This window comes from Gymnogyps californianus, chromosome 4 (genome assembly GCF_018139145.2).
Source record: "Gymnogyps californianus isolate 813 chromosome 4, ASM1813914v2, whole genome shotgun sequence".
Taxonomy (NCBI): Eukaryota; Metazoa; Chordata; class Aves; order Accipitriformes; family Cathartidae; genus Gymnogyps; species Gymnogyps californianus.
This window is the reverse complement of record NC_059474.1, coordinates 26,064,513-26,078,366: the sequence shown is the minus strand read 5'-3', so window position 1 is coordinate 26,078,366 and position 13,854 is coordinate 26,064,513. Positions and strand designations below refer to the sequence as shown.

Sequence of the window (13,854 nt, the reverse complement as noted above, 5' to 3'; positions counted from 1 at the left end):
TGTAACACTTCCCTGAAACCTGTACTTACCAGTTTTTACACCGGATGTATACTGATGCTGCCTTGTCATAATATTGTCCCTTTTCATACAGCTGAGCAGCTTCTGAAAATTGCTACAATATTGGAAATCATTAAAATATAATTTCTAAATTAAGATTACGAATAAATTCACATACTCAGCCTTAGCTTTATTAACTCTTTTGAATACCTTCATACTCTCCAGAATAGCTCCACAGTCTCTTTTTAGTATCCTGCTGGGATGTTTAATGGCCTGGTTTACACCTCGACGGATATCTCCCATTCGAATGGACATTTGAGCCACTCCAGCAAGGCAAGCTTCATCATGTTCCTGGTACTGGCAATCAAATGAAAAGCAGTAACTATACATTATACATCAGAAATATCAGGTCACAAAAGCCACAGTAACCAAGCACTGAAACAAATTAACAAAACATTACATGGACTTAGTTAAACCAAATTTTGTCTCAAAATTCTTGCCTAGCTGCAGCTGCCACTTATTTAGAAGAACTTGGCTTAGTTTTCTTCTTTTGTCTTTAATTTTTACATTTTACTTACAAGATCTGTCCAGACCAAGCATACATGAGAAGAATCTGTTTTACAGACAGCTCAGTACTACTCTCCTCTTTCCTCCAAAACCAACAGTAGAGAAAAAGAGAAACTACAAGCAGAATATTGCCTTTATTATTTTTTTTTTAAAGGTGGTAAGGCCACTGATGTTTCATAAAGCCAAATGGCTTGAATTCAGAAAACATTGCTATTTCCCCTATTATGTTCCCCTATTATCATCTAAGCTGCTTCATAATAAACATTTTGCAAATATTAGGGGAAATAATGCCAGAATAAGGTAGGATCTACTGAATACGATGTTTATTTTCTAACACAATCCTTGCTTGTCTTTATATAGATAACAATTCAGTAAAGAAGAACAGAAGGAATAATTAGGACTTTTGTTATAACAATGAAAATCCTAGCAATATTTTCTCTGACATTTGCACATCTATTATGAAACTGCTCAAATTATAAAAACCTAAGACTCGTTATGCCATGTTAATACAACGGCAATACTGCTTTACACCTAGACAACGCATCATTCTGTATATTAAAAATAAGAGAAGTGCAAAGACTACTATCCCAAAAGCAACAGTCACATAGATTTAGAGCTGAATAGAAAAAATCTGAATTCATATGAGTCTGAAACATGACAACTTAATGTGTAGTATGATAGTACAAATGCTATCATTACTAAAAAGGAATTACCTTATTGTTTCCAGTGATTCCTTTCTCATAATGTGCCAGAGCGTTAACATAATCACCCCTAAAAGAAAACAGGAAGTTATATGGAAGAATATTTTTAATAGGAAGAGATGGTTACCTTCCTACCACACAGGTTATACGTGTATCCATCTTGCTTTAGACATAATGACTCCATACAAGGATGTGAAGTACACAAAAGATGGACAGTTACACAGTATGTCATGGCACTTTCCGTGCACTTTATCAAGCTATTAGTCAAAGAGGCAGTCCATCTCTCAATTCCGTTATACTGAGACCAATAAACCTCCCTTGAAAGACAGGCAAAGAATCTATCTGCACAATACACCTCAATAATCTCATCTCTACTTCCATATTTTTCTGGAAGATAAATGAAACTAACCTTCTAAAATTATTTAGAATTTTTGCAACATAAAAACAAAGGCAATTTTTTTTTCCTTAAGTAAATTCAGAACTCAAGTTAGAGATGGTTGCATTGCTTCAACTGCCTCTGTTCCTTTCTGTGACCAACAAGTGTCCTCTCTCAGTGCCAGGGGCACTGCCAGGGGAAGGAGTTGTCTAAAAACTCTTAATAGATAAGAGCTTTTCCTCTTGGTTTAGACATTAAACAGACCAGGTTTCATCTGGGAAGAATTAGCTATAAAATAGACTTTAAAATCATGGCAAATGGTTAATACCTTCTCTCTTTCAGGGACTGGCAGCCTTGAAATCTGACACTCCTCTACCTAAAATATGTAAGAAAATGAAGGCTACTGGGTGTTTAAGGAAAGACAGGCAAAAGGCAAGGCTTTTGTCCAATGTAAGAAGTATTAAATGGCGTGAACTTTCTCTGTTTTCCAAGCACTTGCCTGAAACAAAGTATTTATTTAGTACATGATGTTATTACATAGTGGACCTACCAGTTGCAAAGAACCCAGATATACTTAAATTAATCAAAGGTAACTATTATTTGCTAACATATGTCTCTAGCATGAAGTATTCCTCACAAAACTACTGTTCCTCGTACTACAGCTGTAAGACTTCACAGAATCCTCTCTCAACAATGCAGTCAGCTGAAGTATCTCAATTCGATGTTCTTCTAGTAAGCATGAGTATTGGTTTAATATTCTTATACTGCAACTTTACAGGAGAACTTACGTGAATTCAAGCTGCACTGCATATTCCTTTGATATGAAAGGGATTTGGTCTGGGGCCAAACGCTTAGCCAGCTGAAGTGCACTGTCCCAGTGTTGCAAGTCCTTTCGCATCTATTAACAAAGAACAGTAATATTTTCTGATGCAAGTATCAAATTCTGAGTTCTAATATGAACTTTATATTATTCTAAATACAAATATAGAGCTAGTATTCTAGAAAGATTCAGACAATTCGACAGACACATTCATCCTAAAAGAAAGTCTGTCAGTCACACAATGGCAAGAACAAAACCATAAAAGGGCAGAATTATCAGAAGGTAAAATATTCCAACATTAAGGTGGAGATGAAAACGGCAGAAAAAAATTTACACATCTTAAATGAATACCTCAAGTGCAGCAATAGGACAGGAGGATGCCAGATATAAATCCTGAGCCAGATTAAAATCACTAGTAAACATGGCAAGATGTCCTGCTAAAAGGTTGTGGTCTTCTATTCCCTGTAAAAAGAGGTAATAGGTGCAAAAATAGTCCAAAAGAAAAAAAATATTGTTATAAGTAACATTATCTAGTAAGCACAGTAAACCAAAATACCCTTACATTTTACAACCATGTGTATCAGATTCTACAAACCAGAAAAAGCCCTCACTTTCTTACTGTAGCTCAAAGCCACTACAGCTAACTGTCTAAAATCAGCAATTTGCAGAAGTATGTTTTTAAGGTACTATTTCATGCACACTTTTAGATGTATAATTGCAATCTGTTTGGTTTGTTTTTTTTTAAATAGTAATAGCGGCCTTAAACATTTTCTTAAAACTAACAAAGGAAAAAAGAGCCTCCAAATGCCCGAGACATGAATATATTCTGCTGCTCTCAAGCAAATGCAGAAAGGAATGTTGTGCATTCCAGTAGAGACTGCAACCACTTCAAGAGAAAACCAAGCAAGAGTCATGTGGTTTGGACGCTTTCTCCTCTATAACTATTAACTACCTTGAAAATAATTTACCTTCTATTTAAAAAAAACCCAAACAAAATCCCCACAAAAAAAAGAATTCAGCAATTCTTAAAGAAGAATTAAATTACCGTATTTCCTATTTAAAAGGGACTTTACATTTTACCTTTATTTGCTCTAGTGACATCACCATCCCAGCATTACCAAATGTCCGATAAACACGTATTGCAAAATCCACCTCCATATGATGTAAGCAAGCTTTGGCCAGCTCATTCCAACCAGACTGGTCATTCAGAAGTCTGCACACCTCCCATGCTTCAGAAAACCTACAGAAGGTAAAACGCATTTAAAACTAGTATTACTCATACCTGAAATTCCCTCTTAACACTTTTTTCCCCTAATAATAGTAGGGAAAACATAAAAAGCATTTACTTCTAAGCCATGGAGGGACAGATGTGTCAGGAAGAAAGGATAAATATAAATGCATAACTTACAGTTCTGTTTCTCCTGTTTCTACCACACTTTTTCAGGAAACCATCTGCTTTCCCTACTCTGGCATTCTTTCCATATACTAATTTTGCATTGCTTCATTACAGTGGGAGGGAAGTATGCAAGAAGCACCTTCAGCCAGTTTTGGAAGAGCCACTGTCATAGAACCCCAAATCAGTCTTGAAAAAAATTACTTTAGCTTTTACTTGACAGTGGAAAAACAAATAAAGTGCCACTCGGTCACTTATTTTGCTTGGTCTGCATAGACAGCTACATGGACTCATGGATCAATCTAATTTATCAATATTCAGCATGACATTTTTAAATAATCAGGATATGCTGTATTGAGCTATAAGCAGAGAAGAAAACAATTTACATAATATAATTAAAACGCAGATGTACCTTTTCAACATTAAAGTCTGAGTAAGCATTTGTGTCAGCTCATTAGGTCCAAAGTCTTTCAAATTGCCAAGGAAACTGTGAGTGCTTAGATAGATATTGTTTGTTTTTCCACTCTGAGTCTGACAAGTTAATTCTCCATTATACAACAACAAAGGTTTATGGGAAAAGGGGACTTCCGTGCCACCTGCCAAAATAATCTTTGATCCTAGATTCAAAGATCAGGAAGAAAAGAAGACATCACTTAAAAAATCCCTACACGGTATAGTGCAGCAAGCAGTCACAGCTGAAATAATGTAGATTTGCAGGGCATTAACTCAAGGTCTCTAATTCTGGTAGTCACCACCTACTGTACAGGGCATATTTTTCAGCAAAATAAATATACGTAACTTAAATCTTCTAAACTAGTAAGGTCATTTTCCAAATGTTTGTAGGTAAATTTCTTAATGTTTCTCTGTCACAAATACAGAAATTGCTATGATTACAATTTTGGTTAATGGTGTAAGTGAATACAAGTTTTGTCCTCCTGATCCTAAGATTTTGTCACGAACATTTCAAAATACATTTGAAGCACAATGTGTAAATTTCAGACAAAAGATTATAATAGCAAGAAGCTTAGGGAGTTAAGACCAAAATGCCTTCTTGGAGCTTTACAGAGCTCCAAATTTTCTATTCATCAGTTGCACTTCAGAACTTCTGTAGTACTATTTATTTTTATATGCAGTTATGAAAACATTTAAGACAAATGAAGACTCAGAACATGTTTTACTTTATTAACTAAAATAGTGAATAAGTTTTTAAAAGCATTTACAGTACCTTGAATGGCAGCCTTATGAAAAACATAAGTGTACACTTTATCATCATCAAAAGCAACAAAAACACCTTTATCCATTGGCCAGTTTTCCCACAGGATTCCTTTAATAGTTGGTGAGAAGTTTGGAATCTCATATAATCTATCATTTACCTACAAATAATGCAAAAGGAAAATTACTAGCAAGTGACTAAGAAGATAAATTAACTATTCATCCCGGTTATGATTAAAAATAAAAGAATATAAATAGTGCAGAAATACGAAAATTGTATTAAGAAAAAGTTTTCTTATAAGCAGTGACTCTGAATAACATAATAGTTTAATTCAGAAGGGAAGTAAATGGAGAAAATGCACATTAAATGAATATTATTTACTTTTCTTCGAAAAAAGGTATGGGGACAGGCAGTGAAACTGGCAGTGTTTGTTAATGGGCTAAGATATCTGTATTTGAATACACAAACACATTTCTGAAAATTACTGATCAGGAATTTAGTATAATGAAATTGTCCTGATCTAGTATGACAGATTTTATTTCCTTACATTACCATTAAGTTATCTTCAAGCCTCCTTGGCAATTTCTTCTACCAGCATACATGTTGGAGTGACAAAAGCTTCTTCATTCTCTGTTAAAAACACTACATAGTTGAAGAGCCTGCTTGTAAATATAATTATATGGGTATCCCACACTAACTTACCGGACAATAGACAAAGCCATCACTTTTGTCATCTATGAAAGCCAATCTGGTTCCATGGGGATCTGGAAAAATTTTTCTCACACTGACAGGATGCCGATATTCATTCACATATTGCCAGTCTTCAATGTAGAAATAATTAATAACTCCAGTCTAATGGGAAATAATAGAAAAAGCTAATAATGACATCAATAAGTGGCAAGTAGATAACTAACTTGGTTGTAGTTTCTCCCATCTTAGAGTGCTGAGCATGAAGAGTGTTCAAAGAAAAATACTTCCAGGTGTTTTTTTGGCTTCCTTCTTCATTCACAGCTGGTTTTGGGCAGGATAGGAAAACTTGAGGCTTTTTGGGGCATGGGGAAAGGAGCTGGAGGTTTGAGGGGCTTTCTGTTTTTTATCTCACTCTGCTTTTGGAGACAAGCTGTATTTACTGTGCAGTTCTCTGAACAGGGGAAATGCCTGCCTCATTGCTTTGAGAAGTTTAACCTTCAAACAAAGCTGAAAAATTTGCCTCCAAGGAAGAACCACACATTCTTAAGAACAGATGTACCTAATTCAAGGGAGAAAAGCAATCAAAATGATTTGTGATTAATGCTATATTTCAATCAGTGTCACACAAAGAAGAACACTGAAAGTAAAAGGCAGCTTTTGAAGTCAATTGTAAAATTTGCACACATCAAATTGATCAGTTGCGAATTTAGTACTTCAAATTTATCAGTACTAGTTTAGGTACTGAGGAGGTGGGAAAGCCCTCAACTGCTGCAAAACCACTCAAGTTATTAAACCAGTGGTAACACCAGAGATAGTGATTGACCTTTCCTCTGGAAGGTCAATACATCAGTCTGTGTTACAAAGAGCACAATACTACAATGCCAAATGTGCCCTGTATTCCCAGTGCCAGAAAATACTAAAAGGAAAGAAACTACACCCCTCGTGCATGGGAAAATCTCTGGAAAAATCCATAAGCACGTCCACATCCTTTTTCAGTGCCCTCCTAATTCCTATCTGTTGAAACACCTCAAAAAATTCTCTTTGGGCAAAGGCTTCAATAGTAAGTCAAGACTTCCATTTATGCTATCATACTTGTTTACCTCAGTACCTTTTTGTCCACATCTATCACATCACCACCTAAATCAACAAATTTGCAAGGCAAGTGCTATGTTTTTTTCTTATATCTGGAAGACAGTTTGATTGTCAACCCTCTCGCTAATGCAATAGAATTAAATTCTGCTGTTAAAATGAGTGTTTTCCAACAAACACCAGTAAAAGCAAAACTTAACCTTCCTGCCAATGCATCTCTCATAAATGCAGCAGTAAAGGAAGTTGGATGCAATTTTGACTGTATTTGCATAAAGTTCTTGCATAGAAAATAATCCACTGTAAACTTCTCAGAAGCACATTTTTTTTGCTAAAAGTATGAGTAATACTCCAAATAATTCAGATAGAAATACATGCCATCTAAAAAGATCTTTAAAAACAGACGTAATACTCACATCTGTACCATATATGAGGAAGTCAGTAGTTAAAGCATGGCACAAAATTCGGTATTTATCATCATCTGCTGGGAAGAGTCGAGTTTCTCGTTCTTCCTGAGCATCCAAACCTTCACTTTCTATCTAAATAGAAAGAATAGAATGAACTGAGAAACTCCACTGTTAACAATGAGGTATCATAGTTTTGCCTGTATCAAACTGTAAGGAAATGAGATGAAAACAAACTTGCATGTGCATCCCTTAAAAACCCAGCATCTGCTTCTGTCATATTCCCACAGAGACTTTTAAAATAAAACTTGTTAAATAGTTCACAAGAAAACACTTTTTCTTCACCTGTTCTAGACTAGGTTGTATTTCTAAAGTCTACAGGAACTCAGCTTTATATTTTAATTAGCCAGCAAAAAAATTATAAAGAATTTTTAATTTTTATCTCCATTAACTGAAGATCACTCCATTTTCTCTCATTTTTAAAATTACATTAACTTGTTCAGCTTAGATCAACTCATTAGCAACTCCAAATTGCCAGAGCTCTTACCATATGCAACTGGACTTTACCCTCAAAGAGAGCAGCGGCATAATCGGAATTAAGATGCATACTTGCTACTGTCCCCAGGTACTCCACATCTTTAAGCTTTTTTACATCTAAAGAATTCAAACAGAAAAGGTAAAAATATTTTGATTTTTGTATAGGTCTTCACTTATCACCATCTAAATTTGCAGCTGAGTAACCAGATGTAAAAAACTCACAACTAAGCAGTGAGGGGACAAGTCACATGTAAAGAGACTTCTTAGCAGTCAGAGGACTGGTTAGAAAGTACAAGAGAAACTCTCTTCCTATGCAACTCTGACTAGTATTCTTACAGTTTTGATTAATTTATTATTAGTCAAAAAAGGTGATGCTTAGAGAGACATGAAAGCTTTAAATCCACTGAAAAAATCTGGACATAGCATAAGCAATTTTACCTTACCCCATGCAAACAACATGAACATCTATCAAACTGAGAATTTAAACCCTCAGATCATATAGTCCCTAGGTACTTTGCCAAACTTAGTATTTAAAGGCATGGTCAAATAACGTCTCATAAGCCTAAAAGTCCTTCATTGGTTAACAACATGATCTGAACAAAACCAAAAAAGAAACATTCTACATTTCATTACCAATACCTTGAACCTAAAGTTTTATTTCTATTATTTACAATACCTTGTCATAACTGCTTCAGTTCGTGAAGATCATTATCCGGTCCTAACAGGACCATATGGCAATTCAAGTTGTTATAGTACAATGTGGAATACGTCCAGAACTGCTAAACACAATACCGAATTCATAAAATAAGACACAATGACGCAGCAGTTTTAAGAGAACTAAATTTATGCTTACTATTCTCTCCAAGTGCATAAAACCAAGCCCGATTGTTCATTCCTACAGCCAAATGATAAACACCAATAGCAACAAAACTGGGCTCTACTTCAACAGAGACTGTGACTGGTAGCTCCTGTAAGAAAACAAAACAAAACAAAACAAAACAATTTTCATCCGCTATTAATACTTACTTTACTTATATCTAAATGAAGTTTAAAAGGAAGAGGTTGTCATACTCTCTCCACATGATTGGCTATAGTAACTTCAAGAAGAGAAGTGAGGTATGCAATCCGTGTACTGCAAGCATCTCCAAGGATTGGAAGCTTTGTCAAGAAAATATGGAGGGATCCTCTTCGTGTAGATACTGCCAACAACTGTCCATCATCTGTCCAAGCCAGCTGATCTACACCTAAAACATTCACAAGTTTTAGGGGGGAAAAAAAAAAAAAAAAAAATTCCTTTCTTTAACTACTGAAACCAAGAAACAATTATTTTGCTTTAAAATGTGAAAATGGTAGGAATCCATACCTAGGAATATATGTACTAATGTACTCAAACATAATCAATTAATATAATTCCAAGATTAACGGGAATCACTCAAACCAAACCCATAATTTACTAATTTAGCATTTTCCTAAGAGTGAAGACTTGACAATAACTGAAGTATTTACAGACACTACAAGAGGAGATAATGGTGGTAACTCATTACCCAAGAACATAGTCTTGTAACAACGTTCTGGAAGCCACAGGCACAAATCCTGTATATCAGGATGAGAACAGATTAAGTATCATCTGTCAGTACAAGAGATGCTGAAAAGCACAAAAAAAACCCCACCAAAAAAAACATGGAAAGAAACAGAAACCAGTTAAGTATATTATTTTAGTAATCTGAATATACTGTATTACAGATTCAAAAAACCAAAACACCAACTGATCAAATATTCTGAGAGCTGTACTTCTCTATACTTTGAACCGATAAGATATATGTTCCCATTTTGCTATGGGTCACCTAATAAATACAAGTTGGGAAAGAAGGAATTTATAATAAATTCTGTATTTACATGGTTTTTCCAACAACAGTACTTTCACTCATGTAAACAGAGTCACCATCAAAATTCTGTTTTACTTAATTTGTAAAAATTTCTGTCCTCGTGGAGACTGTTAACATACCTTTGTTTTCGTCATCCAAGTTTATTATTGCATACATTTCTCTCAGGTCTGACAGATCATGGATTTTAATGCTAAAACAAAAATAAACAGTCATTCTCACTAATATAAATCTCAGTCATCATAAACTGGAAGAAACCCAACCCAATCAAGACAGCCTAATGGAGCAAAAAATAAAGCACAAACGCAAAATGCCTCCTGTTTCCTAAAGAGCAACACACACTCATTGTTATCCATCACTCTAAATAGTATATCACTATCACTGTACAAAAAGATTTGCTCAGAGAACTAAAACTTGAGGAAAAGGCACAAATCCAATTCAAAAGAACTCAGGGGTGGGAAACACACACCATTATTCCCTTTTGACCTGTTACAATACAGATTAGGTTAAAAACACATTCCTGATGGACAAACACCGCTTGAAACACAGATGCAAAAAACTAGCTTTCAATCCTGCTTCACATAAAAAGGGACAGAGAGTTTACTTATGCTGTCACGTTACTCAATATATGCTAAAGAACCCCTTAAAGAAATAATACTTATTGTACAAGAGCTGAAGTGCTTGAAGTTGCACCGTGTTTTGCTTATAGTTATACCACTCTTGATGTCCAAGTGTCATCAATCAGCAGTCTGTTAAGGTCATACACAGAACTGAGGACAGACAGAACGGTCTGACTCCTACCATCACTCAGCTCCTTTTTCACTGAAGAATTCAGATATCACAGAGCCAGGGAGTAGCAGATAAGGAGCTTAAGGAGATATTCTATCATATGCACAACATATTTTGGAAAAACTCCAGTCTCTTTAACTATTTTTTTCCTTAATTGCTTACACATTTATACTTTTGTCTAGACTGCAGGTAAGACCAAACACCAGAGAGGAGGATATCAGGGCATCAGCATATGCAGTACAGCTTTAAATGAATTGTTCAATAAATCATACATTTACTAAATGCGGACATTTTTGTAGCCCAGTAACACAGTAGAAAAAGAAAGAATAAAAAGGAATAATCTATACTAAAGTTTAATTAATTTTTTTTTGTTTACAATTAATTACAATAAACTTAATTGCAATTGCAGAGATTTTGGTCAAAATTAGCTTCTCCTAACTTTAGGCAGAGAGGCAGTTCCACAGAGCAATTCATCTCACCTTCTCTGCACTGACTTCTTAGGGAGCCTTGAAGCCTTAGGGAGCCTAGCTTTAATGCCTAACAGCTACAGTTATGTGAGATGAATTCCATTCTTTATGTATAAAACTACCACTTACCAATTGTCTCCACATGATGCAGCTTTGTTTAATGACTGTGATATAGCAATGCTGCTTAGATTATCCTTATGATTATGAGCTTGAAAGATTTCTTGACCTATCTCACGAATGTGTGTAGAAATGACTACAAAACACCCTCGTGAGAAACCAATCATAATGTAGCCATCACCATACCTGTTACAAAAAAATCAACAATTAAGAGACCTATTTATGCAATATGCAAAATGCATTTTCTTTCAGACTACTGGGGTAACTTTCAATGCCTCCCTTTAATAGAAAAAATAATCAAATTATGGGAATTTATATATATAATGTAGAACAACATAGTATAAAATAAATTAAGGGAAAAACAACCAAAGATTCTTAAAGGACAAAACCATGTCTGTGCCCAGAGTTCACTCATAAGTCGTCTTTATTCTCTCTTCTATACTGCCACTTTACTTTCAGCAAGCTGCATACATGGCAGTGATGCCAGGAGAAAGACCTCTGGTATCTTCACTGGAATAAGCATGTCAGAAGATGGAAACTTCCATTTCAAGGTTCTGGCTGACCTGGTCCCATGAAAGCTATGCTAAAAATAATAATGCCAGTCACTGTGTCCTTAAGCCATACTACTGCAAACACAGTAGAAGTACCAAAGCTACAATCTGTACTTGTGAATAGATAGTCTGTTTACTTTTCATAGTGTCAAGTAGATATAACGAGGTTAAGGCAGAAATAGTTATAGTGTGTGAGGATGAATTCAAACAATATCTCATCAGCTTATTTGCAAAAAAAATCATTGCAAGGGAAATAGCCCAGGTATGCCTTGTCAGACATGTGGCCATAAATTAAGAAGCATGCAGCTGTATGTTTTCTTACATAGTTGTAGTCTAAAGGGATAAATGTCAAGTCTGCACTGACTGAACAGGCATTAAAGGATACAGAAACAGTACAGCTACTTTTTGGGTATAGAGTTGAAACTTCTAGCTTGGGATTTCTTCAAAGGAACATTACCAATTGGATTACATAGCAGGGAGGCTACAAGAACTTTGCCCTACTTTATAAAGCAACAAACTAGCTGAAGGATACAACTCCACCCCTAGCTCTTTCATCAGTTACTCATCCAAACAGAAAACAACCTATAAAACCTTCAGTTTAATCTACTGTCAGGACAGCAACAGTATTAGTGTTCTAAAGCTGAGCATATCAACAGCAATTATATTTGAAAATATGGCTTTTATAGTCATTGAATTGTCAAGTAAAACAATTACAAAATGTAGACTTCTTTGTGTTTGGAAAAAAATTATTAAAAAGCCTACAATACATCCAAGAAAAATCCAGTGTAAGCAAGGGATATATGATTTCATTTCCAGCATTTATCACAACTACCGGGAAAATCTTCAGCTTGTTAATACTAGAATGTTTCATTAAGAAAGTTCTGCTCACCATCTGTAGGTTACAATACTGCCATAAGGCTGCTGAAATTTCAGATCAATCGGGTTATCAGGATCATTCAAATTAAAAAGAAAGAGAGTCTTCTTGCCGACCACTACACTTACCTGCCAATGAATGAAAAGAAAAATTAACTTGATAAGAATGGCATCACTTTAAAATAAGGCCCCACATCTTCACTAAAAGATGAGATTTTGGACTTGCAATAATCCTTAAGAATCCCATGAATGTGAATTCTGAATCTTTATCAACAGTGGAAGAGATTTTCAGGATATCCCCCTTGTGAGCCTGTGGTTCACAGATCTAAATTCAAGCCCAGCAGAACACACATCTCAAATTCAAGACTTTTCCCTACAAAAGCATTAAGTCAGCTCCATTTCCTCAGAGGAAAAGGCAGCAGGTCACGTGGAGTTACCCTGCTGGACTACTCTCACTCGAACTGCAATGTGTTTTTTGATCCACAGAATTTTTATCTGGGAGGTTGAAGGGAAGACTATCACAACACTGCTATTTCAAGTAACTTGCTGAGATTTCAAAGATAGAAAGACAATTCCAAAAGAAACAGCCTATTCAGTGTGTATTAAACATGCAATATCTACAGTTTGATGTCAGTCTAGGTGAGTGCATTTTACTTGATGAATCCCATAGAGATGCTGGACTTCATAGTGGAAGACAGGTTGAACTTTGGGGTTTTTTTAAAGATTATTTTTGTTACTAGAGTGTGTGTTATTGTCAGGCAAGAGTAAAACACTCAGAAAAAGCAAGGAGCAGCAGCTTGTTTCACCTTATTCTTTGACAAAGATACTTTGAAGGGCTATTTACAAATTTACTCTATATTACCTTCTGTTCCAGCTCTCCTTGTGTAAAAAGGAGACAATGGTTTATTCCTAAAATAAGAGCTGGAAGAATGAAATACAAAGCTGATATTTTCAAACTGAGGAAAAAAGGCATATGTTGACCTAAAAATCCATTAATCCAGAATTATAAACTCAAATTCTGACCTATAATTCCTCAAGTTACCCCAAATATAAAAAGTATGTTTTCTGCCTTTTAAAACAGTTTGCTTATAATTCCATTGCAGCTTAATGATAAAGTATTTAAGAAATACTATTTCTTAAACTCTTCTAAGAAATTACAGGCATTATTTTATGTTGCAGGGCAAGGTGTTAACTCTAGTACTACTTATTTTGATCCAACTTGCAGGTTTTTTTTTCTGTTAGTCGTAACTAACACCCTGGAAGTGATCGTTACCAAGCCAAGCCTCCCCACAACAGACACCTAGACAATAAATGCTATGTGGTTTAGAGCTGCTGACAGACCATTCAAGCACAAACACCAAGAACTACAGAATTACAGAACGTTTCCTAA

At 35.3% G+C, this 13,854-nt stretch overlaps 1 protein-coding gene across 3 annotated transcripts in view; it reads right to left on the bottom strand.

Moving 5' to 3' along the window:
- Positions 1–13,854, bottom strand: part of WDR19 (WD repeat domain 19) — a 54,777-nt gene that overhangs the window by 24,156 nt on the left and 16,767 nt on the right. For 2 of the 3 annotated variants that reach the window (XM_050896512.1, XM_050896511.1), the window contains exons 7-22: positions 12,481–12,593; positions 11,053–11,226; positions 9,790–9,860; positions 8,856–9,028; positions 8,638–8,752; positions 7,795–7,901; positions 7,260–7,382; positions 5,770–5,919; positions 5,080–5,227; positions 4,267–4,471; positions 3,542–3,701; positions 2,813–2,923; positions 2,430–2,539; positions 1,278–1,335; positions 208–354; positions 30–112 (exon numbers count right to left, since the gene is read on the bottom strand). In XM_050896512.1, coding sequence (XP_050752469.1) covers positions 30–112; positions 208–354; positions 1,278–1,335; positions 2,430–2,539; positions 2,813–2,923; positions 3,542–3,701; positions 4,267–4,471; positions 5,080–5,227; positions 5,770–5,919; positions 7,260–7,382; positions 7,795–7,901; positions 8,638–8,752; positions 8,856–9,028; positions 9,790–9,860; positions 11,053–11,226; positions 12,481–12,593 — 2,048 coding nt within the window. Of the gene's footprint in view, positions 1–29; positions 113–207; positions 355–1,277; positions 1,336–2,429; positions 2,540–2,812; positions 2,924–3,541; positions 3,702–4,266; positions 4,472–5,079; positions 5,228–5,769; positions 5,920–7,259; positions 7,383–7,794; positions 7,902–8,637; positions 8,753–8,855; positions 9,029–9,778; positions 9,861–11,052; positions 11,227–12,480; positions 12,594–13,854 lie in introns of all 3 variants that reach the window. The other variant, XM_050896513.1, reaches the window with a different exon arrangement.